This window comes from Geotrypetes seraphini, chromosome 4, assembly GCF_902459505.1.
Source record: "Geotrypetes seraphini chromosome 4, aGeoSer1.1, whole genome shotgun sequence".
NCBI lineage: Eukaryota > Metazoa > Chordata > Amphibia > Gymnophiona > Dermophiidae > Geotrypetes > Geotrypetes seraphini.
In genome coordinates, this window is record NC_047087.1 from 317,928,603 (window position 1) to 317,955,181 (window position 26,579).

The following is a 26,579-nucleotide window of genomic DNA, read 5'->3' on the forward strand; positions in this document are numbered from 1 at the left end:
TCGCTTCCCCATGTGTCAGTTCTAATCCCAGTTGTGCCCTTGGTTCTCAGTGTGACCCTGGGATGAATTGCTTCGCTTCCCCGTGTGTCAGTTCTAATCCCAGTTGTGCCCTTGGTTGTCAGTGTGACCCTGGGATGAATTGCTTCGCTTCCCCGTGTGTCAGTTCTAATCCCAGTTGTGCCCTTGGTTGTCAGTGTGACCCTGGGATGAATTGCTTCGCTTCCCCGTGTGTCATTTCTAATCCCAGTTGTGCCCTTGGTTCTCAGTGTGACCCTGGGATGAATTGCTTCGCTTCCCCGTGTGTCAGTTCTAATCCCAGTTGTGCCCTTGGTTGTCAGTGTGACCCTGGGATGAATTGCTTCGCTTCCCCGTGTGTCAGTTCTAATCCCAGTTGTGCCCTTGGTTGTCAGCGTGACCCTGGGATGAATTACTTCGCTTCCCCGTGTGTCAGTTCTAATCCCAGTTGTGCCCTTGGTTCTCAGCGTGACCCTGGGATGAATTGCTTCGCTTCCCCGTGTGTCAGTTCTAATCCCAGTTGTGCCCTTGGTTGTCAGTGTGACCCTGGGATGAATTGCTTCGCTTCCCCGTGTGTCAGTTCTAATCCCAGTTGTGCCATTGGTTCTCAGTGTGACCCTGGGATGAATTGCTTCGCTTCACAATGTGTCAGTTCTAATCCCAGTTGTGCCCTTGGTTCTCAGTGTGACCCTGGGATGAATTGCTTCGCTTCCCCATGTGTCAGTTCTAATCCCAGTTGTGCCCTTGGTTCTCAGTGTGACCCTGGGATGAATTGCTTCGCTTCCCCATGTGTCAGTTCTAATCCCAGTTGTGCCCTTGTTTCTCAGTGTGACCCTGGGATGAATTGCTTCGCTTCCCCATGTGTCAGTTCTAATCCCAGTTGTGCCCTTGGTTCTCAGTGTGACCCTGGGATGAATTGCTTCGCTTCCCCATGTGTCAGTTCTAATCCCAGTTGTGCCCTTGGTTGTCAGTGTGACCCTGGGATGAATTGCTTCGCTTCCCCATGTGTCAGTTCTAATCCCAATTGTGCCCTTGGTTCTCAGTGTGACCCTGGGATGAATTGCTTCGCTTCCCCATGTGTCAGTTCTAATCCCAGTTGTGCCCTTGGTTGTCAGTGTGACCCTGGGATGAATTGCTTCGCTTCCCCATGTGTCAGTTCTAATCCCAGTTGTGCCCTTGTTTCTCAGTGTGACCCTGGGATGAATTGCTTCGCTTCCCCATGTGTCAGTTCTAATCCCAATTGTGCCCTTGGTTCTCAGTGTGACCCTGGGATGAATTGCTTCGCTTCCCCATGTGTCAGTTCTAATCCCAGTTGTGCCCTTGGTTGTCAGTGTGACCCTGGGATGAATTGCTTCGCTTCCCCATGTGTCAGTTCTAATCCCAGTTGTGCCCTTGGTTCTCAGCGTGACCCTGGGATGAATTGCTTCGCTTCCCCATGTGCCAGTTCTATTCCCAGTTGTGCCCTTGGTTCTCTGTTATCCTCCAAATCAGTTCCAGTTCCAGCTCCGCCCCTGACTCTCTGAGTCATTTTACCTCCCTCGGTCTCAGTTCTAATTCCAGCTCTGGCCCTCACTGTATGTGTGATGTTTAGATGAGTCTCGTAGAAGTGCATTTTTGGTAGGATGTCTTAAGTCTGAGTTTGGACATTTTTGGGAAAACGTCCAGACATCCAGTAGAGAAAATGTCTTTTCAAAAACGCAAGATGTCTGTCTTTTTTTTTTCTTTCAAATGGCCTATCTAGAAGTTTTGGCCCCTACTGTGTCTATCTTTTATGGCCATTTTCAAATACAAAAAAAGTCAAATGAAAAACGCACAAAAAGAAATTATTGGGACATCCAAGCAGCCAGCATTCTTAGCAAACTGGCCACACAGACATCTGAGCAGAGCAGAGGGACACTCTAGGGGGAACTGCAGTGAACGCCACATTTAAAAAGTCCAAGGTAACCTGTATGGTGAGCCCTCCAAAATCCAGTCAAAACTTACTGTACCCACCTGTACAATAGCTCTTATGCCTGCAGGGGTCATCTGTATGTAGACCGAGTGTGAGCCTGCCAGGACCGATAGGGAAAAATGTTTCAGTACCTGAATGTGCACCACTTAGGTTATAAGTGATATCTAAATGCTACAAATAATAACAGTAGGTTTTGGACGGTTATAGTGCCATGTGTACCTGGGACTTTTTAATGTGACGTTCACTGGAATGCCCCTCTGCTCTGCTCAGCTGTGTCTGTGTGGCCATCTGAACCTGTAGTACAGGCTGAAATGTACTGTTTCTTTCACATCTTTGGGTGGTGGGAGGGGGTTGGTGACCACTGGGGGTGTAAGGGTGAGGTCCAGTGGTCAGCTCTTCAGTTTGGGCACCTTTTTGACCCTTATTTGTTTTTAAAGCAGGTCTAGCCTCAAACGTCTAAATGGTGCCCTAGACGTTTCGTTAAAAGTTTGATTATCCCTGCGGAACGTCCAGGTCCTAAGCTCACCCCAAACATGCTTTTAACCTAGCCCTTAAGATTTAGACGCACTGGAGACAGAAAGAAGGCTAAACAGTCCGTTTTGAAAATGGCTTCTTGGACGGCCCGAGTTCCAGTTTATGCTGCCTTGTGGACGTCTATCTTTTTCGAAAATGAGCCCCTTTTACATTCACTTGTGTCAGTTCTAATCCCAGCTCTGCTCCGACTGGGATGTATTCCTTCACCTCCCTATGTTTCATGTTCCCCAGCTGTAAATAAAACTCGCATTATTCCTGTGAAGCTTTAATGCCATGCGGGCTGCAACTTCTGCCAGTCCCTTTATCCCAGGAGTGGCTACATGGTTGGTTCAGAGGTACTTGATTTAAATTAGATTATTTTTTCATTTATTTGCTTAATAAATCCATATTATTGGTGCAGAAGACTCTGAACCAGTATCCTGAGCAGGACTCAGCCAGGAACAGTTCCAGAAATGAAGGAAGCGTAGGTGAAAACTTTCAGGAGCTTTGAATATATGGGGAAACCCAAAGAACAGGTCTCCTTTAAGATTGTAGACTGTTCACAGGATGAGAAACACTACCTATAACGTGATCACTCTGAGCCTGTGTAAAGCAGTAACACCTGTACAACATTTCTTCTGGTTTTAAGAAAGGTTTGGACAAATTCCTGGAGGAAAAGTCCATAGTCTGTTATTAAGCCATGGGGGAAGCCTCTGCTTGCCCTGGATCAGAACCATGGAATGTTGCTACTCTTTGGGTTTTGGCCAGGTACAAGGGACCTGGATTGGCCATCGTGACAATGGGCTACTGGGCTAGATTGGCCATTGGTCTCACCCAGTAAGGCTAGACTTATGTTCTCTTTTTACTCTCTCCTGTGAAATCAGTTTATGGATTTTCGGTCCCAGAGAGGGAGTCCTGGTTCAGAAAAGGGTCCCTCTCTGTAATGACCAGATCTTGTTGAGGAAATTGCATCACCATGTCCTTCCAGTGTATTGATATATCACCTAAGTACCTAAGCGGTTTACATTAAATGGAAACATTTGTACAAATGCTTCAAAGATAATCTCTATATAAAATTGGATGGATGGATGTTCCAGCATAACACTGAAACGCATGGAGAGATTTCAACCAAACTTGGTAGACATATGACTTACTATCTGGGGAAAAATACTGTGGGGGTGGGAACGGGGTGACATGTAAAAATAATCAAAAGCGACAGATATTAGTGTATAAGAACATAACATAAGCAATGCCTCCACTGGGTCAGACCCGAGGTCCATCGTGCCCAGCAGTATAATCCATAGTTTTCGGGCTCCCTGAGATGAATACTGACACTCCCAACAACGTTGAAGTCCAAGTTCAGCCCCATAGAGAGGGAAATTCTTGCTGCTAAAAATGAAAATGTCCACGAAATAAACAATCAAATACGTCCTGTTTTACAAGTCTATCGATACCAGAAGATTGGGATAAATAAGTATCCGGGCAACGCCGGGTGATCAACTAGTAAGGAATAAAAATCAAAAGGGAGACCAATAAAAAGGACATAAAGATGGATCCATAAGGAAGAATGGTAAAAGGATCATCATTTAAATTTTGTTAGGGTAGGAAAAGGAGAAGAAGGGGCAGAGGGTGCCGCACGAGGCCTGATGGCAGACTTTAAATAGTGCTGCCCTGGAACATCCTGTATTTCCAGGTGGCTGGAGCCCAGATCCTGCAGTAGAGCAGATACTTTGTGGGAAGACAGTACGATCCTTGCCATCCAACCCTAGATCTTACAGTGCCAACATGATCAACAAAGACTGTACGACAGAGTGAACTATGGCTAGAACTCAATGTGTAGGTGTAATAACTGGATTTGTGCGGACATTCTGGGAGATGGAGGAGCTGCTTAAGCTCTGGAAGGACAGAGGTCACCGGCTTCTCCCTCTCAGCTCAGGCCAAAGGGATCACTGGCCTCTCTTTCTCTCTGAAGGGGCAATCGGGCCGGCAGAAAGTTGGAACTGAAGCAGAGGCGCAGGTGAGGCAGGAGGAAAGCTCTCATGCATCTGACAGCAGCCTCCAGGCATTCAACACACTGGGGTGGCCCTTCTGGGAAAGGAGGAGTTAATTAAATTACCTTGTAGTTAGTAGTAATCTTCTCGGAGGCTTGGCAGGTAATAGACAACAAGCCTGGGCTTGACGGTGATGTGAGCGGCATCTTGCAGGCTGTCAGAGTGGAAGATTAATTGGCTTGACAGCTCTGTTGAGGCTTGAGATAGACGACTGAGAGACAGCTGTCAAATCCTTGCCCCCTGATTGGCCGAGCCAGCATCCTGTTTCAGCACTGACCAATAGGAAGCTGGGTTCAGGGTTCAGGGTGGAGCAGCTATGGCTGGAGGTGTGCATGCGGATCTGGAGCAGAGGTGGCAGGTTTGCCCCACTCTTGCATGAACTTGCAGTCTTGCTTTTCTTAGGGAATGTAATCCGGAAAATAGGTGAATCTGGAACCAGTTGGCAACACTTGCTGGCCCCCCCTGCTCCTATTTTGCAGTCCACCTCCACAATCGGCTTTCACCTTTTGTAACAGGATGCATGAAAATCTCAGCCTGCAACACATTATGACCTCATCAGCCAGTGCCAGAACTACAGTGGGTAGAGCTAGAGCACATTGTGATGTCACTTGGTGGAGATAAGTACATTGTGACATCATCCAGCATTGTTAAAGCTGCCCTCCGATTGGTTTAGCAGAACTAGAGACTATTGTGATCAGATCTGGTGTTCTTAAAGCTGTTTCAATGGCATTCACAACGTTTGCATAGGGTTACCATATGGCTCCAGAAAAAGGAGGACAGATTGAGACATCTGGGTTTAACTTCCATTGAAAGCAATGGATGTAAGCAGGACAGAGTCTGACTTCCACTAAAAACAATGGAAGTAAAACCCAGATGTCTCAATCCGACCTCCTTTTTCTGGAGCCATATGGTAACTCTAGGCTTACCTCCCATGAGAGTAGGGACCAGGATCACAGCACTGGCAGTGAGGATGTAATGAATGAGAGAGTGAGAGAAGCAGCTCAGAGAGTGTGAGAATGAGAGACTTTCAAATGAGTGGGATACTCCTAATGAATGAGAAAAAGGGCTCAGAGAGTATTGGAGCATGACACGCACCATACTATTGGTTAAAGCAACAGCCTCAGCACCCTGAGATTGTGGGTTCAAATCCGGCGTTGCTTCTTGTGACCCTGGGAAAGTCACTTAATCCCCCCATTGCCCCAGGTACATTAATTAGATAGATTGTGAGAGGGAAAAATGCTTGTAAATTCATGTAAAACCGTTCTGAGATCCCTTGGGAGAACGGTAGAGAAAATGGAATAAATAAAAATCTCAACCCCTTCTGGGCTCTTTTGGCTAAATAAATATTTAACATTTCTATAGTGCTGATTAAGCATATGGAGTGCTGTACAACAACATATTTAAGAGATGGTCCCTGCTCTGTAGAGCTTACAATCTAATGAGTGAGAGGAGGGGCTCAGAGTGTGAGAGTGAAAGAAGCTTCCAATGAGTGTGAGACTTGGCAGCTGTCTGGATCCAGCCCCTCAGGTGTGACTGGTTTTGGTGTGAAGTGCAGGAGGGATGGATGGATGTGATTTTACAGTTGTCATCAGTGTTTCTGGTCTGACAGCAGCTGAACCCACACTGCTGAAAATGGGCTTGGTGGAGCCTCTAGTGCCACAGAGAGATGAGGGCAATTGGAGGGGGTGGGTAGAGGTGACAAGTTATCCATTTCCAAGAGGGAAGCTTTTTAGCTAGCTCTGGTTTGGATCTTACTGGGTCAGACCAATGGTCCATCAAACCCAGTAGCTCGATCTCATGATGGCCAATCCAGGTCACTAGTACCTGGCCAAAACCAAAGGAGTAGCAATATTCCATACTGATCCAGGGAAAGCAGTGGCTTCCCCCATGTCTTTCTCAATAACAGACTATGGACTTTTCCTCCAGGAACTTGTCCAAACCTTTCTTAAAACCAGCTACGCTATCCGCTCTTACCATATCCTCTGGCAATGCGTAACAGAGCTTAACTATTCTCTGAGTGAAAAAAAAATTTCCTCCTATTGGTTTTAAAAAAGTGTTTCCTAGTAACTTCATTGAGTGTTTCCTCTAGTAGTCTTTGTAATTTTTGAAGGAGTGAAAAATCAATCCACTTGTACCACTCAGAATAATGTAGACGTGAATCATATCGTCCCTCAGCCGTCTCTTTTCCAAGCTGAAGAACCCTAACCTCTGTAGTCTTTCCTCATACGAGAGGAGTTCCAGCCCCTTTATTTGTACCATTGAAATCAGTGATACAGGTCCATAATAGATCAAGATAGAATTGTCAGTTATCCAGGGCTGGCTTGAAATCTTCATCCTGGAGCTAGGTAACTTGGCAGCTCTAGGTGGAAAATCTAAGGAGGGAGGGAGGAAAGGAGCCTATTCCCCCCCCCCCCCCCCACACACACACATACACTTATTTTGTAGGTTCTCAGCCGCCACTGCCTCCTAGCTGCTGTGTCTGTGCTGGATGACCCTGGAACAGGACTGATTGTGTGGATATTATATTGCAGTGCATTGTGGTACATGTAGTCCATCTCTTTCCAGTTTCTATCAGCTACACAGGTTACAGAATGCCTCTGGAGTGACTGTCAGAAAGAAACTCAGGATTGAACAGCAAACACAGTGGCTCGGCTCATAGACCTGTGGTGTTCAGGTGCAGATTGAACCACCTTTCCCCCACCCCACAAACACACTGCAGCTCCCTCTAAAAATTCTACCTCCTGGCCTTTGCAGCAGGGAAGAAACAGCAATTTCAGCAAAAAAAAACAAAGGTTAACACTGAGATATGGAGTCTGAAGAAATATATTTTACTTTGAAGCTAATGTCCCCTTAAGCACTCCCGTCTGTTTCATTGCTAAAAACAAAGAAAAAGAAAGGGCTCACAGCCTTCCTACTGTCTACATTTCTCTTCACAACTATTTCAGAAATCCCAGGAATCCTAAATTCTGGTTGCTGACTGTGGCCTGTGCACTTCACAGTCTGGATATACTATTTGCTTCTAAAGAGATCCGGTAGCCCAAGGCCCATGCTGTCTGTGCATGAAAAATAAGCACTTAAGAACATAAGTATTGCCATACCGGGTCAGACCGAAGGTCCATCTGGTTTCTAACAGTGGCCAATCCAGGTCTCAGGTACCAAGCAGAATCCCAAAGAGTAGCAAGAACCCATGCTTCTGATCTCAGAGAGAAACAATGGCTTTCCTCAGATCTACTCGTATATTAATACATTTATGGGCTTTTCCTCCAGGAACTTGTCCAAACCCTTTTTAATCCCAGATATATACTAACCACTATTACTACATTCTAAGGTAACAAATTTCAGAGCTTAACAATTTGTTGAGTGAAAAAATATTTTCTCCTATTTGTTTTAAATATGCCACAATGTAACTTCTAGTGCAATGTGTCTAGTGGTCCTGAACGCTAGGGTTTTGCATGTGAACCCTCAAGTTGCTTGCAGAATGCTGTCAATCATCTTTTGAACTCTCCCTCCTTCCCAGGGAGCTGCTCCTGCCTCCTTATTTTTTTTCTGCAAGCAAGTTGCTCAAAAGTGTTTCTGCTCTACTCTACAGTTTTATTATTTTCGGGTATTTTTTTAAGTGTTTGGTCGGAGGCTCAGTGCCCAGATGTTCCCACTTGTTGCAACCTCTGCCTGGGAGAACATACAGACTCGCAATATGGAAGTCTGCTGCTAGCAGGCTCAACCTCGGTGACACCTAGCTAGCCAGCCTGCATTTGTATTTTTTTTAGCTCATGGGCCATCCCCTATGTAGCTGCTCAAATCCCTGAATTATCAAGAGCTTGAGCATTGGCTGTTTGGCTCCTTCCCAGCTTGACTGGGTTAATAGTGGACCAGTTGCATGGTCCCCTATCCCTTTATGGTGCAAGATTTTCTGGGGGTTGAAGCTCAGTCCAACTGACAACCCAAAGACCAAGTGTATCTGGCAAACCTCTGATCCACAGTTTTCTCCATGTATCCCAGCTGCATTCCTGAGCTGAAGCAGGCAGGCACATGGCACAGTGAGTAAGACTATTATAGCCTATGAGATAAATCACGGGTGGGAAAGTTTCCAAAAGTGAAATTTGAAGTTTCTGTAGCCAGAGCCAAGCTCCACAACCTCTAAACCCCCTTTCTGTGGATTTTTTGTACTTCAGGGCAGACCCCCCCCCCCCCCACACACACACACACAGGCTGTTTTTAGTGCGATTCTACTGGCAGTGGCCATCTTGGATTTTAAATAATCTTTTTTTCTAAAGCCTCCATCTGTCTCAAAACCTCTCAATTTTACTTAAAATCGAAAGGGATGGACCCTGAGGTCTTCCTACTCCTTTTGGTTATGATCAAGTGTAGTCAACATGAGCAGATCACACAGGCTCCTACCATCTTGCGTGTAAAGAGTAAAACTGAAGTATTACAGGACATCCCAGAGGGACAGGAGGAAGAGAAGAAAAATGCAAACGAGGCTCTCCACACCGGATCTCAGAATCAGGGAAACATAATGATGTACCCCTTGCCCTAGAAATATGGTTTGCAATGTCAAGCACTCAACACAAGTAAGCAGCCTCCTCACCAGGGCTATCTAACCATCACTATAGCTAGAGAAGAAGAACCTCAAAGGATTTTTCCAACCTGCCTACATGGAGGGAGGGCCATATTTCTTGTAAGGACCCCTTAATCAGGGCTCTCACCACATGGAAGCAGCTATGTTTGTAGTCACTTCTTGTCACATTGCTTAAACCAGGAGTGATCTCATAGTAGTAGTAGCTTCCCTTTCAAGGGACCTGGATGACCGTCGCCCTAAGGCCTTGGTGGACAGCAGACCCCAGATGACTTGGGGTATGGGATATTACATTACATTTCATTACTGATTTCTATTCTGCCTCAACCTTGCAGTTCTGGGCGGATTACAAAAGAGACAACTGGACATTTCCAGGATAATTAAAGAGAGAATTCTGGTCATTTCCAGGAGAAGTTACAAGAATAATGGAGCTGTATATTTCAAGAGCTACAAGATGCTGTACAAATAGGAAATAGTGCAGATCCAGTATATATACCATTAGAGAAGCAGTTGACATGCTTGAGGCTAAAGAGAAGGGAACTGGTGAGGGGGGGAGGAGGATATGGGGATAAGGGGGATTTTCGATGATTTCAAAGATTCTGTTCTTATGCAGGAGACCAAGCAACGCAGAGGTCCTTTCAGGTGTCACGCCAGAGGTTTAACGGGGGTAGAAGACAGCAAGCCTCTGACTCTCATCCCTCCCCAACCTCAAAGAAAGCACAAAGCTAAGACTGACTTTTATGCGGTTACCTTAGAAACATAGAAACATAGAAGATGACGGCAGAAAAGGGCTATAGCCCATCAAGTCTGCCCACCCTACTGTCCCTTCCTCTTAAGTCTATACCTAGTGACTATTTATTCAGATTGATTCTCTTAGGGATCCCCTATAGGCATCCCATTTATTCTTAAAGTCCAACACGATGCAGGTCTCGATCATCCCATCAAGTCTGCTGACCCATCCTCTTAAGTCTATACATAGCGACTGATGTTCCCGTTCGACCCTCGTAGGGATCCCACATAGGTATCCCATTTATTCTTAAAGTCCAGCACGCCGCTGGCCTCGATCACCTGCGCTGGAAGCTCATTCCAACGGTCAACCACTCTTTCTGTGAAGAAGTACTTCCTGATGTCGCCATGAAATTTCCCGCCCCTGAGTTTGAGCGGATGCCCTCTGGTGACAGAGGGTCCCCTGAGAAAGAAGATATCATCTTCCAACTCGATACATCCTGTGATGTATTTAAATGTCTCAATCATGTCTCCCCTCTCCCTACGTTCTTCTAGAGTGTAGAGCTGTAGTTTGTTTAGTATCTCCTCGTACGAGAGACCTTTGAGACCCGAGATCCTCTTGGTGGCCATCCGTTGAACCGACTCGATTCTAAGCACATCTTTACGGTAATGTGGCCTCCAGAATTGTACACAGTATTCCAGATGAGGTCTCACCATGGTTCTGTACAATGGCATTATGACTTCAGGCTTCTTGCTGACAAAGCTTCTACTGATACATCCCATCATCTGCCTTGCTTTAGATGAAGCCTTCTCCACTTGATTGGCAGTTTTCATGTCTGCACTGATGATTACTCCTAGGTCTCGTTCCGCCAAAGTACTAGTTAAAGTTTCTCCATTCAAGGTGTAATTTCTGCATGGATTACCGCTACCGAGGTGCATAACCTTACATTTCCCAGCGTTGAAGCCCAGCTGCCAGGTCGAGGACCATCTTTCCAATGTAAGCAGGTCCTGTGCCATACTATCCTGTAAATTACATTCACTTACTGTATTGCATAGTTTAGCGTCGTCGTCGAATAATGTTATTTTACCCTGAAGCCCCTGAGTCAGATCCCCTATGAATATGTTGAAAAGGAGTGGGCCCAGGACTGAACCCTGCGGTACTCCGCTGGTCACCTCTGATGTTTTAGAGAGGGTACCGTTAACCATTACCCTTTGAAGTCTTCCACTTAGCCAATCATTGACCCAAGTAGTTAGTGTTTCTCCTAACCCCATCGATTTCATTTTGCTCAACAGCCTGCGGTGTGGGACGCTATCAAATGCTTTACTGAAATCCAGGTACACGATGTCCATAGACTCTCCTAAGTCTAGCTTCTTTGTCACCCAGTCAAAGAAGCTGATGAGATTGGATTGGCAGGACCTACCCTTGGTGAATCCATTTTGGCACTCAACCAACCAAGTGCAGACTCCAACCCTGGAACACCTCCAAAATAGCCAGCTTTACATTGGGCACTAACTGGACATTTTCAGCGACACTAACCAGTTAGCCCCAAACAACCGATTTATCCCCTCGGTTGAGGTTTGTACTAAATGCACTCATAAAATTCTGTTGAGCGTTGGAGCATTTAGCACTCCAGGTCATAGTAGAAACTTCTACCGCAGCTCAGTTAAATTGAAGTGAACATTGACCCCCCTAGATTAACACTGTTCTTATAGTCTGTTATTGAGAAAGACATGGGGGAAGCCTCTGCTTGCCCTGGATCGGTAGCATGGAATGTTGCTACTCTGGGGATTCCGGAATCTTGCTATTCTTTGAGATTCTGTATGGAATATTGCTATTCCTTGGGTTTTGGCCAGGTATTAGTGACCTGGATTGGCCACCGTGAGAACGGGCTACTGGGTTTGATGGACCTTTGGTCTGACCCAGTAAGGCTATTCTTATGTTCTTATTTCAAAAGGGGATAATGTGGCTCAGTGGTTAGAGCTGCAGCCTCAACACCCTGAGGTTGTGGGTTCAAAGCCATGCTGCTCCTTATGACCCTGGGCCAGTCACTTAATCCCCCATTGCCCCAGGTACATTAGATAGATTGGGAGCCTACCAAGACAGACAGGAAAAAATGCTTTGGTACCTGAATGAATTCATGTAAACCGTTCTGAGCTCTCCTGGGAAAATAGTATGGAGAAAAATAGATCAACATTTGAAAAGCTAAAATTCCTGAATACTTGCTTGTGCACACATGTGTAGCATATTTCTCTTCTCTCTAATACCCCAGGATGAAGAGCAGCGGCGATGGGCCTTGTCTCACCCAAGTCCCAAGAACGGCTCCAGGCCCAACAGAGACTCCCATGGACTCAGCAGATCACAGCTCAGCATCACAGCTGCCCCTAAGAGTCTGGGAGAGCCCCCTTCAGGAGGTGGAAAGCAGCTGGCAGGGGGAGGTGCAGAATACCCTGGTAAGTAAATTGGTGTCACCTTGAGAGGACGGATGCGGCAGCCAATTCTAGACAATTCTGAGAGACTATCACAGGCCCAGAAGGAGTGGAAGTGAAAGTAGGGAGAGAGAGGCCTTTTCTTCGCCATTCTGAAGCAGGACACAGGGAGGACAGAGTTACTTACCTGTAGCTGGTGTTCTCCAAGTGTTTACCCATGGGTGGCATTATCTGATTGAGGCCAGTGAAGTAAGTTTCTAGAGTCTTCTGTCATGCCTGTGCCGGACTACCTCAGTTCACTATAAAGCTTTAAATGTGGTGAATGCCATTTTCCAGGAGAAGGGTGGTTCTTCAAAAACTGAGAATCCCTGGCTACTGGTTCTTGAAATCAAAATACCAGTGATTAATAAAGAAGTTGTTTTTGCTGGCAACAACTCTTTTATAAACTTAACCTGGGTCCTGGGGGCTGGTGTTGGATTCTTCAGGATAGACTGGTTAAACTTATGGTTTGCACAGAAATTCCTCTCCCAAACAATAATTTTACATTACATTACATTCCGCCCGTACCTTGCAGTTCTGGGTGGATTACAAAAGAGATATCTGGACATTTCCAGGAGATATTACAAGAAGATAGGAGAATTACAGTTTTGGGAATGGGATATAGCAAGGAAGATTGGGCTATTCCAGTAGATTTACAATTTGGGGAGATGTACAAATTGGAGATAGTGCAGTTCCTGTATATATACAGTTTGGGAAGCAGTTGACATGCTTGAGGCTTTGAAGAGTAAGGATAACTGGAGAGGGGGAGAGGCTGAGGGAATTACACTGAGGGGAATCCAGGGTTAGAGTTAAGACATCTGGATAAATTTTTTGAATAGTTGGGTTTTGATTTCTTTATGAAAAGATTTGAAGTCACTTGTTATCAGCAGGTTGGAGATGGTATGGTCCAGTTTCGCTTCTTGCGTCGCTAGTAGACCGTCAAACATCTTCTTGCGCTGGGTGCCTTTGAGTGGAGGGTAGGTAAATGGAGTCTTAGTTCTTCTTTGTCTAGTGGTGAGGTTTTGGTTCAGGCGGTTGTTTAGGTAATTGGGGGCTGTGCCATTTATTGCTTTGAATAATAGACAGTATAATTTGAATTGAATTTGCGCCTGTATTGGTAACCTGGGTGAGTCTAGGTAGGCCGTGGTGATGAAGGGCGCAGCTACCATTGAATGAACTTGGGAAAAAAAAGCCCGGGGGCTTCCACATGCGATCAAACTGGCTGAAGTTAGGACCTGAAGTTAGGACCCAAAGTGGTGAACTGGGTCAGAAACTGGCTGTCGGACAGACGCCAGAGGGTGGTGGTTAATGGAAGTCGCTCGAAGGAAGAAAAAGGTGACTAGTGGAGTCCCTCAGGGTTCGGTGCTGGGGCCAATCCTGTTCAATATGTATGTGAGTGACATTGCTGAAGGGTTAGAAAGAAAAGTGTGCCTTTTTGCTGATGATACCAAGATTTGTAACAGAGTAGACACCGAAGAGGGAGTGGAAAATATGAAAAAGGATCTGCAAAAGTTAGAGGAATGGTCTAATGCACAGTTCTTCAACCGCCGGTCCGCGGACCGGTGCCGATCCGCAGGAAATTTTTGCCGGTCCGCACAAGGCCGGCAAGATTGACTCACTTCAACTTCCTGCCGTTCCGCGCAGGGCCGGCAAGATCAACATCTGAAGCGTGCGCTGGGCCGGAGAGATCTTGGGGAGCCTCCGACAATGGCTTTCTCCCCTCTCTGCAGCTCTCCTTTACTTCCCAGCGCAGCGATTCACGAAGGCAGCCTCGGGGCTTTTGCTGAGTCGCGGCTGCCTCTGATGATGCAACTTCCTCTTTCCTCAGAGGCGGCGTGACCCAACAAAGGACCCGAGGCTGTCTTCGTGAATCGTTGCGCTGGGAAGTAAGAAGAGCTGCTGGGAGGGTAGAAAACCACTATCAGAGTCTGGGAAGCTGCTGGGCAGGGGAAAAAAGGGACAGCTGCTACTGGAGAGGGAGAAGGAGAGATGCTGCTGGGAGGGGAGGAGGGAAATGAATCTGGGAAGCTGCTGGGCAAGGAAAAAAGGGACAGCTGCTACTGGAGAGGGAGAAGGAGAGATGCTGCTGGGAGAGGAGGGAAATGAATCTGGGAAGCTGCTGGGCAAGGAAAAAAGGGACAGCTGCTACTGGAGAGGGAGAAGGAGAGATGCTGCTGGGAGGAGAGGAGGGAAATGAATCTGGGAAGCTGCTGGGCAAGGGAAAAAAGGGACAGCTGCTACTGGAGAGGGAGAAGGAAAGATGCCTCTGGGAGGGGAGGAGGGAAAGGAATCTGGGAAGCTGCTGGGCAAGGGAAAAAAGGGACAGCTGCTACTGGAGAGGGAGAAGGAGAGATGCTGCTGGGAGGGGAGGGAAGAGAATTACTGCTGGACAGGAGGAGGAGGGAAGGGAGAATGAAAAAAGGAAGGAAACAGCTGGCAGAGAGATTAGAGGAGGGGAAGGGGAGACACAGGCATGAGAAAGTAGAGAGATTGATGATAGGAAGGGGTCAGCAGAAAAATAAGCAGAGAGGGTCAACAATGATAGATCTGGTGTAGGAGAGATAAAAATGAAGAGAGCAATGAAGCTGGAATGAATCATGTAAAAAGGAGAGAGGGGGCACAAGCTGAATGGAAAGGGGAGAGGGGCATAGAAAGAAGACAGATACCATATGGAAGGGGGAGAGGACAGACAGTGGATGGAAGGGGCAGATGCTGGATTGAAGAGACAGAGAGGGCAGACACTGGAAGGAAGAGAGTGAAAAGAAGATTGAAAGCAGAAACCAGAGACGACAAAAGGTAGAAAAAAATAATTTTATTTCTATTTTGTGATTAGAATATATCAGATTTGAAATATATATCCTGCTAGAGCTGGTGTTAGACATAACTGGGGACTGCAAAACCCAAGAAGTGTTTCTTTAGCTTCCAGCTGGCTTAGGGCGCTCTCTGAGCAGGGGGCAGTTGCCCTAGTTGCACTCCCCTAAAACTATTCCTGTCATGTGTGACTGCAGTATTCGGTTAGCATGATATTTCTGTGTAGCATTCTGTAATAATTTGGCTTGTTCAGTTTTTTTGATAGTAGAGGAGATATATGTGAAGGGGAGGGGAGACAGGGGTTTTGTTGATCCTGCTCTGAATTATTTGTATTTATAAAATGACAATTGTACAGAATATTGTTTCTTTTTATACTTTAATAAAATACGTTCAATATAAAATCATAACTGAGGCTTGTGTGGATGGGATCAGATGATTTGTGGGGACCGACTCGCAGAGATGGGGCGGAAACGGGGTTTTTAAATTTTAGTACTAGTAGTTTGCCGGTCCACAAAATAATTATTTTTTTTCTAACGGGCCACGAGTGTAAAAAAGTTGAAGAACACTGCTCTAATGCCTGACAACTAAAATTCAATGCAAAGAAATGCAGAGTAATGCATTTGGGGATTAATAATAGGAAGGAACCGTATATGCTGGGAGGAGAGAAGCTGATATACACGGACGGGGAGAGGGACCTTGGGGTGATAGTGTCCGAAGATCTAAAGGTGAAAAAACAGTGTGACAAGGCAGTGGCTGCTGCCAGAAGGATGCTGGGCTGTATAAAGAGAGGCGTAGTCAGTAGAAGGAAGAAGGTGTTGATGCCCCTATACAGGTCATTGGTGAGGCCCCACTTGGAGTATTGTGTTCAGTTTTGGAGACCGTATCTTGCGAAAGACGTAAGAAGACTTGAGGCGGTCCAGAGGAGGGCGACGAAAATGATAGGAGGCTTGCACCAGAAGACGTATGAGGAGAGACTGGAAGCCCTGAATATGTATACCCTAGAGGAAAGGAGAGACAGGGGAGATATGATTCAGATGTTCAAATACTTGAAGGGTATTAACGTAGAACAAAATCTTTTCCAGAGAAAGGAAAATGGTAAAACCAGAGGACATAATTTGAGGTTGAGGGGTGGTAGATTCAGGGGCAATGTTAGGAAATTCTACTTTACGGAGAGGGTAGTGGATGCCTGGAATGCGCTCCCGAGAGAGGTGGTGGAGAGTAAAACTGTGACTGAGTTCAAAGAAGCTTAGGATGAACACAGAGGATCTAGAATCAGAAAATAAGATTAAATATTGAACTAAGGCCAGTACTGGGCAGACTTGCACGGTCTGTGTCTGTGTATGGCCGTTTGGTGGAGGATGGGCAGGGGAGGGCTTCAATGGCTGGGAGGGAGTAGATGGGCTGGAGTAAGTCTTAACAGAGATTTTGGCAGTTGGAACCCAAGCACAGTACAGGGTAAAGCTTTGGATTCTTGCCCAGAAATAGCTAAGAAGAAAAATAAAAAAAAAATTTAAATTGAATCAGGTTGGGCAGACTGGATGGACCATTCGGGTCTTTATCTGCCGTCATCTACTATGTTACTATGTTATCTCTCTCTCTCTCTCTCTCCCTTCTCCATTAGAATGGCATTTTTCCAGTGTTGTACAGTAACCAATTAATGTACTTAGGTATTGATACTTTTACTTGTAAAGAGGTACAGAATAACATTTCTTACTTTTACTGAAGTAATAATTTTGCCAATTTTTACTACTTTTACCTAGTTACATATATGTAGCACGAAGAAGGATCTGGCAAAGCTTGAAGAATGGTCTGAAATTTGGCAACTAAAATTTAATGCTAAGAAATGCAAGGTCATGCATTTGGACTGCAAAAACCCAAAAACAACAGTACAGTTTAGGGGGTGAAGAACTTATGTGCATGACAGAAGAGCGGGACTTGCATGTGATTGTATGTGATGATCTTAAGATGGCCAAATAGGTTGAAAAGGTGACCGTGAAAGCTAAAAGGATGCTAGGTTGCATAGGGAGAGGAATGGCCAGTAGGAAAAAGGAGGTACTGATGCCCCTGTATAAGACTCTGGTGAGACCTCATTTAGAATATTGTGTACAATTCTGGAGGCTAAAAAGGATGGAGTCAACCAGAGGAAGGCTACTAAAATGGTGTGTGGTCTTCGTGATAAGGCGTATGGGGCCAGAGTTAAAGATCTCAATCTGTATATTTTGGAGGAAAGGCGGGAGAGGGGAGACTTGATAGGACATTTAAATATCTACACGGCGTAAAGGCGCATGAGTTGAGTCTTTCATTTGAATGAGGGTGTATAGGATGAAGTTAAGAGGTGATAGACTCAGGAGTAATCTAAGTTAATACTTTTTTTACAGAAAGAGTGGTCGATGTGTGGAACAGTTTCCCGGTAGAGGTGCTGGAGCTAGAGACTGTATCTGATTTCAAGAAAGCCTGTGATAGGCACGTGGAATCTCATAGAGAGAGGAAGAGATAATGGTTACTACGGATGGTCAGAATGGACGGGCCATTTGGTCTTTATCTGTCATCATCTTGTTATGTTTCTATGAAGAGGCAAAGGGGGGACCAGCTATGGTTTTTTTGAGGTGGCACTTGCCACCCTTCAATGTATGGTCAGGATACATAGCTTGCGCAACAAGGACTTTGCAATAAGATTAACATGTTTCTTTAAGAGAGAACATACTTAAAATTCAAGACATGAGGCATGCTGTTTGAAATAAATGTCTAATAATTAGGCTGTGAAAATGCCAAGTTAATCCATTTAAAGGTGTAAAGAATTGTGACTAATGAACGTTATACTCACATTAGACTTGGAAACTTCAGCCCTTTTGCTGAATGAAAAGAAGTTCAATGAGATTAACTTGTGTTAGTCAGTTTTGAAGAACAGTCGAATGTGTCCCTGATCGGGAGCCCTCGCAGTACACATGGGGTCTACAAACTCAGGTCTTTAATGCCAAAGAGGAAGAGCGAGATGGGGAGTGCTATACTGCGGTTAATTGGAAATGAGAGGCTGGCTTCTGCTGCATGATAAGAAGCAGTACTCTCCTTGAACTTGTAATTAGAGCTCTGTCTTGTTAATCTCCTGGTCGGGCTTTCGCTTTTGCACCATTGAATCTATTTCTCCCCAATTACTGAGTTTACAGCCTGACATGCAGACGTGGAGCTGGGAGACTCCTTATGGGATTGTATCACATCTTGACCATAAATACTGTCATGAAATCCTATGTCCACATCTCACAGCTTGAAAGCGATGAGGAAATTGGGGAAGGGAAAAATCAAATGTAAATCAGAGAAGGAAAACTTTAAAAGGGGGGGGGGGACACTTTATAGACTTGGGAGATGAACAGAATACAAGGGACATGATCCTCTTGTACAAAGTGATTGGCGGGGTTGCCAATGGAACCCGTTTTCCTGGCATAGTTCTAACCAGTTTTGCTATTCAGGTCCACAGTAGAGAGTTGCACGGGGACAGAAATCCCACCCATCCCCGCCTGTCCCCCCCAGGATCCTCTCTGTCACCACCTGTCCCCGCCAGGATCCTCTCCATCCCCACCCGTCCCCGCCAGGATCCTCTCTGTCACCACCCGTCCCCGCCAGGATCCTCTCCATCCCCGCCCGTCCCCGCCAGGATCCTCTCCGTCCCCACCCGTCCCCGCCAGGATCCTCTCTGTCACCACCCGTCCCCGCCAGGATCCTCTCCATCCCCACCCATCCCCGTCAGGATCCTCTCCAACCCCACCCATCCCTGCAAGGAATTACCTCCATCCCCACCCGTCCCCATAAAAAGCAGCAATTACTTCTGACAGGATCATCAATTCCAATTTCTTTTGTGTTTGCGCCGCTGTTTTCCTTGTGGAATCTCTTTGGTGGAACCCTTTTTTGCTTTCTGTTCAGGTAAATAACTTATAAACCCCCTCTTTTACTAAGGCTTACGTGTCCATTATATGGACGAACCCTGCTTCCAAAGCCTTCCATCCCTGTGGGAGTCCCATTGGCTAGAGGGGGGTCCCCATGGGAGTCCTGTGGGCCAGAGGGGGGTCCCCGTGGGAGTCCCGTGGGTTAGGGGGGATTCCCGCGATCCCCGTTCCCATGCAGACCTCTAGTCCACAGTTCCTGAATTTAAATGACTCCTCTACTGACTCTGTAAATGACCCTGGCAAGTCATTACACTCTAGGTCTCGGTTCTAACCCAATACTGCCATCGCATTTCCACGGACATATCCTCCGGATAGCTTTTCAAAACCCGGCACTTTGTCCGGGTTTTGAAAAGAAATTGCATCGGGAGGGGGCATCCACGCATGCCTGACGAACAGGCAGCAGGGGGAGCTGGGGCATAACGGGGCAGGGATGGGTGGAACTGGCCGGGTCTAAGAGTCCAGATTTTAGCGACATGAAATCTGAAAACCCTATCTATGTGGCCTGGGACAAGTCACTATAGGAGCAATTCCGTAACCGGGTATGTGCATAAGGGCATCTTAATTGGCTGTTCTATAAGGAACCAGAACAATGTTAGAATGCATAAGTGCAAGAGGTGTGCATATCAGCGGAGCAAGGGTGAGCCACAGGCGTGTCCTCAAGCAACATGCGTTGCATGCTGCATTCAGGCACCTAACACTTGATGCACCAGAGCGACTTCACACTAGTATACTATAAGGGCTTAGGCATGTGCAGATTCCATTACAGAATTAGGGCTCATTAGACACCATCATGGCACCTATATAAGGTGCCAATTTATAGAACTGCCTCCAAATCTCAAATGCCTCGGTTCAAATCCTCACTGTGCCACTGCTGTCCCAGGCTTCAGTTCTAATCTCGGTTTGGTCACTGGCTTTCTGGTTGACAGACTAGATCAGGAGCTACACTGTGAAAAGAAAAAAAAAAAACCCACACCAACATGTTTTTTGTCGTATCTTCCACAGAACTTGGCTGATTCTGATGAAATTTAGTGCGTCGTGTCCTGAATGAAGTTGATGTAAAATGTTGTAGATATTTCCCACCGCACCATAACACTGCCTTGTGAAAATGAATGGTGAACTGAATAAAAACATCAAAAAATTTCATGGCGTATCTTGCGGAAAATGTAAAATCAAAAAGTAATGTTTCAGTTAAGCAGACACACCCTCAGCCTTGGCTGCCACTGATCTATGGACTTGTTTGCGGCGTGTCCTCCTGGCTCAGTAAAAGACCGCGTACAATGTCAATGTGTTGCTGTGTACAAATCATAGTAACATAGTTGATGATGGCAGATAGAGACCCGAATGGTCCATCCAGTCTGCCCAACCTGATTCAATTTAAATTTTTTATTTTATTTTATTTTTTTAAATTTTTCTTCTTAGCTATTTCTGGGCAAGAATCCAAAGCTCTGTCTGGTACTTAGGTTCCAACTACTGAAGCCTCCGTCAAAGCTCACTCCAGCCCATCCATACCCTCCCAGCCATTGAAGCCCTCCCCAGCCCATCCTCAACCAAATGGCCATATACAAACCCAGACCGTGCAAGTCTGCCCAGTACTAACCTTAGTTCTTCAATATTTACAATTATTTTCTGATTCTAGATCCTCTGTGTTCATCCCATGCTTTTTTGAACTCCATCACTGTTTTCCTCTCCACCACCTCCCTCGGGAGCACATTCCAAACATCCACCACCCACTCTGTAAAGAAGAATTTCCTAACATTGCCCCTGAATCTACCACCCCTCACCCTCAAATTATGTCCTCTGGTTTTACCATTTTCCTTTCTCTGGAAAAGATTTCGTTCTACGTTAATACCTTTCAAGTATTTGAACGTCTGAATCATATCTCCCTTGTCCCTCCTTTCCTAAGGTATACATATTCAGGGCTTCCAGTCTCTCCTCATACGTCTTCTGGCGCAAGCCTCCTATCATTTTCGTCGCCCTCCTCTGGACCGCCTCAAGTCTTCTTACGTCCTTCACCAGCTACGGTGTCCAAAACTGAACACAATACTCCAAGTGGGGCCTTACCAATGACCTGTACAGGGGCATCAACACCTTCTTCCTTCTACTGACTACGCCTCTCTTTATACAGCCCAGCATCCTTCTGGCAGCAGCCACCGCCTTGTTGCACTGTTTTTTCGCCTTTAGATCTTCGGACACTATCACCCCAAGGTCCCTCTCCCCGTCCATGCATATCAGCCTCTCACCTCTCAGCACATACGATTCCTTCCAATTATTAATCCCCAAATGCATTACTCTGCATTTCTTTGCATTGAATTTTAGTTGCCAGGCATTAGACCATTCCTCTAACTTTTGCAGATCCTTTTTCATATTTTCCACTCCCTCTTCGGTGTCTACTCTGTTACAAATCTTGGTATCATCCACAAAAAGGAAAACTTTTCCTTCCAACCCTTCGGCAATGTTGCTCACAAACATATTGAACAGCACTGATCCCTGAGGGACTCCACTACTCACCTTTCCTTCCTCCGAGCGACTTCCATTAACCATCACCCTCTGGCATCTGTCCGAGAACCAGTTTCTAATCCAATTCAAGCATGGTCATCTGCTGCTTGGCTTACAATCCACAGTGCCTGTCACTCAGATCTTGCGTAGCAGTACATCAAGGTCATTTTTGTTCCAACCCTTCTGTGGGAACTCTTTCAACAATTGTCAACTGCTGTAACCTTTTAGGTTCTTTATCAGAATTCAGTCTGCTATAGTGAAAACCATTTTGATACAGAGACTGTTTACAAACTACCATCTGCTTATCCCTTAGCAACAATTCATTTTCACAAAGCAGTGTTGTGGTATGGTGGGAAATATTTACAACATTTTACATCAACTTCATTCAGGACATGACGCACTAAATTTCATAAAATCAGCCAAGTTCTGTGGAAGATACGACAAAAAAACATGTTGGTGTGGTTTTTTTCAGTTCACAGTATAATTGAATGGCAGGTGACAGAGGGTAGCGGTCAATGGAGATCGCTCTGAGGAAAAGGATATTACCCATGGTGTGCCTCAAGTTTCGGTTCTTACGTCTGTTCTTTTTAACATTTTTGTAAGCGATATTGCTGAAGGGCTGTCTGGTAAGGTTTGCCTCTTTGCAGATGATACCAAAATCTGCAAGACCCCTCTGATGGTGTGGAGAACATGAGAAAGGATCTAGTGAAGCTTGAGGAATGGTCCAAAATTTGACAGCTAAGATTTGATGCTAGAAATGCAAGGTCATATATTTGGGCAGCAAAAACCCAAGGGAACAGTACAGTTTAGGGGGTGAAGAACTTTTGTGCACGAAAGGTGATACTATGTGATGATCTTAAGGTGGGCAAACAGATTGAAAAGGTGATGGCTAGAAGGATGCTTGGGTGCTTAGGGAGAGGAATGGGCAGTAAGAAAATGGAATTATTGATGCCCCCATATAAGGCTCTGGTAAGATTTCATTTAAAATATCGTGTACAATTCTGGAGACTGCATCTTCAATATTTTTTCACTCAATGTGTAGTTATACTCTGGAATTTGTTGTCGGCAAATGTGGTGAAAGCATTTAGCTTAGCACGGTTTAAAAAAGGTTTGGATAATTATTAAGATGGACTTGGGGGATTCCACTGATTATTCCTAGGATAAGCAGTATAAAATCTGATTTTCTACTTGGGATCTTGCCAGGTACGTGTGACCTGGACTTGATGAACCTTTAGTCCGTCCCAGTATGGCAACTCTTGTGTTCTTAGGATAAACACAGAAGATCCCTTTATAAAAAGAGGATGTGATCAAAATAATCTTTGCACCATAAACAGAGCCCAGAGGGGAGTATCCTTTATGGATCAACTGAAACAACTCTGGCCTCCTTATTGGGCAGACTAGAAGGACCATACAGATCTTTCTTTGTTGCCCATGTACCACATTATTATGCAAATGATGCTATTTGCACACAAAGGTGCTCTGAAAATGACCTCTGTAAGCTATCATGTTTGGCTGAAAATTGGCACCTAGCTTACCCTGCCTACTGTGGAATTCCTATGAGCGTCGGAGCAGTAGAAACCTGTTCTGGGCTCTTTTGGGAGGATGGGCTAAATAAATGAAAAAGAAATAAATAAACCTCCACCATGGCTTAGTAAAAGAAGGCCTTAGGGACCTAACAGGTTCCTAAATTGTACATTGCCTTGAACCTATGTAGGCATAGAGCGACTCACAAATAGTAGATTAGATTAGATGAAGAAGAGGAGAAAGAGGGATAAGAAAGAAGCCAGCAGAATCAGCCCTGCGATGTCTGCCCACCGTGCTCCGAGTCATAAAGCACAGAGAGTCCTCCTGTTACTGTATTAAATGTATTTCTTCCAGCTATTAAGATTCTTGTTTGACATACAGACCTGGGAGACTTAATTACAGGGTCCTATAAGAGGAACACACCGTAGGAAATCACATTAAACCAATCCACAGGGGAACTCTCTGGCAGTGTGGTAATTATCACATAAGAGCAGAAGTGGCATCTCGGTGATTCTGGTGCTGCTTTACTGCGTGTCAGGAACCTGGGTAATCCTTTTGAGCATAAGGTGGGTTGCTATAAGAATTTTAGGGGCCCAAGGCTGGGGCTTGCAAAGCTAAGAGGCCAGCTGGAACTTTATCCGCTCAGCACATTTCAATCAGTCAATAAAATAGTCCACACCTGGTTGCCAGTTCCAGACCATGGAGGGTTTACTGCAACTTGGATACTAGATAACTGAGACAAAGGCTTCAGCCCACCTAGCTACAGTAAAGAAAATGCAACTTCCAACCAGATACACTCATTAGCGTTTCTCTTCTCTGCATCACTATTCTTAGCTGGATCTCCCCAGAGAGATATCTGATGTTAGAGAGACTTTACCTTAGTTAAGCTTCTGGGACTTTCCTCAATCCCTACTTTCTCCTTCTCAGGCAAGGGAGGGGAGATATGATTGAAGTCTACAAAATCCTGAGTGGAGTAGAACGGGAACAAGTGGATCGATTTTTCACTCCGTCAAAAATTACAAAGACTAGGGGACGCTCGATGAAGTTGCAAGCAAATACTTTTTTTTTTATTATAAATTCTTTATTCATTTTTCAAACTTACAGTAAGTGTCTCAATAAATACAATCATTTAAACTTACATAAAACACTTAGGGGCTCATAATCGAAAGAGAAAAACGTCCAAACACCAGCCTAAGTCAGCACTTGGACGAACATTTCTCAAGAACGTCTATGTGTCGATAATAAAAACGGGTTTTGGATGTATTTCTAAACGACCTAGGCCTTCATAGTGCCGCTGAACGACCAAAGCTAAACGGGGCGTTTCAGGAGGCATGTCGAGGGCGGGAGTTGGGTGGGACGTGGGCCGGCTTAGACTTAGTTGTACAGCATGTATAACCGAAAGTTTAACAACAGAGCCTAGACGGAACTTGGACGTTGTGACTTAGACTATGTAAAACACCCCCATAAAAATGTTATTCACAACTTTAAATTTCAGCCTCCAGATCATCATCACCTGGCTGCCTGGCATAGGAAAGCCTAGTCGTCCAGCACAGATGCAGCTTAAGTCGTCTTGGGGGTGGGTTAGGGACCCATAGAGAGGTGGACCCATGCCCATAAGCCCCTGTAATCACTGCATTGATACTGAAACATGTGCACTCCTCTATACACCCCCAAAACCCTATTTTACTGGCATATAAGTGGCTCCTGCAGCTATAAGGGCTATTGGGGTGTTAGATAAGTGGGTCTAGGGGATTCTGAAGGTGGTTTGGGGGGTTCACCATGACCTATAAGGGAGCTATAGTGAGGAGAAGACATGGCACCCTTTTTGTGAAGTTCACAGCGGTGCCCTGTAAGGTACCCCACTATTTAGGTGGCATGTCTGGGTGTGCAGTCCATCACTTTGCAGACTTCTCCCACGTCCAACAGGGCTTGTTCTAGGCAATTTGGACTTAGATGGAAATGTGGTATAAAGATGGACGATTTAGCGGCTTGGACGATCAGATCGGCAGGACGTATAATTAGACGATTTTTGAAAGTCAGAAAACGTTGGACGTATCTTTTGAAAATGTGTCTTAGGCTCTTTTTAACTTTGGACAACTTGCGAGATGGACATAAACGGACTTAGACGTCCCTTTCGATTATGCCCCTCTTCATGATCAACAATAATCAAATTATATAGTTTATCTCCCTCCCGCCCATCCTTTTCATATTATGAAATAATCATTTATATCATTTATTAAATATTTTCCTATCTTTCTTCTCATTTATAAACAATTACAAGAATTATCCCCCCACTCCTTACCTTTAGCTTATACCATACAGGGAAAAATGAAATCTATTCATTTCAATAATTTGTTAATGGCCCCTACACATCTTGAAATCTTTTTAAATTTCCTTTCTGTATAGAAATTGTTTTTTCCATTTTATATATGTGACACAATGAATTCCACCAAAAACTGTAGTTAAGTCTCTTCCAATTTTTCCAATTACTCATTATTTGTTGTATGGCGACTCCTGTCATAATTAGCAAAAGCTTGTTATTCTTAGATGATATTTGGCTTTTAGCCCTTATTGACATGCCAAATAAAACAGTATCATATGATAATGCAACTGGGTTTTCCAATAAACAATTTATTTGACCCCATATTGATTTCCAAAAGGCCAAGATTAATGGACAATAAAATAATAAATGATCTAGAGTCCCTATTTCAAGATTACAATGCCAACATCTATTAGACTTAGTGCTATCTAACTTTTGTAAACAAACTGGGGTCCAAAAAGCTCTATGTAAAAGAAAAAACCACGTTTGTCTCATAAATGCCGACATTGAACATCTCAACCTCCAAGTCCAAATTTGTGGCCATTGAGATGCAGAAATATGATGCTTAATCTCAATACGCCAAATGTCCCTAAGACCAGTTTTTGGTTTCTTATTTATAAATCCAGCTAACAATTTATACCACTGTGTGGCCTGTTGTCCCAGGAAGTCTACCTGTGAACAAGGCTGCCCTGTAAACATCTAAAAGCTAAGTTACTCAGCATTTCATATTCTGCTCTTTTGACTGGTTTTCAGCATTATATCTGCTTAATTTCTCTTCTCCTCCCTGTTTCTTACTAAAAAAAATATAAAAAAGCACAAAAAAATCCTTCTCTTTCCTCTGTTAAATCTTATTTCCTCTTCCTGCATTTTTGTTTAAAATACTGTGTTTTAGGTGGTATAGAGCCTATATTTCTGGTGCCTGTGGCTCAGGGTGACTAAAGTAGGGAAAATCCTGTTATAAATCCTGTGTTTTAGGGTAGCACTGATAGAACCTGCAGTTTTGTTTAAAATACTGTGTTTTAGGTGGTATAGAGCCTATATTTCTGACTCACTAGTTTTTAGCCATTGTGTCTGATTAGGTGGAGAGGGAGGGGCTCTGTTTTACTTCTAAGGTTAATTGCATTATCTTTGGAACATTGCTGAAACAAGGCTGCCCTGTGAACTTCTAAAAGCTAAGTTACTCAGCATTTCA

The 26,579-nt window shown here is 44.9% G+C and overlaps 1 protein-coding gene across 1 annotated transcript in view; it reads left to right on the top strand.

The window, feature by feature from the left end:
• The window catches only part of LOC117359225, a 313,075-nt gene that overhangs the window by 224,499 nt on the left and 61,997 nt on the right, over positions 1-26,579 (top strand). The window contains exon 15 of the mRNA XM_033941598.1: positions 12,103-12,283. Within this exon, the coding sequence (XP_033797489.1) occupies positions 12,103-12,283 (181 nt within the window). The remainder of the gene's footprint in view (positions 1-12,102; positions 12,284-26,579) is intronic.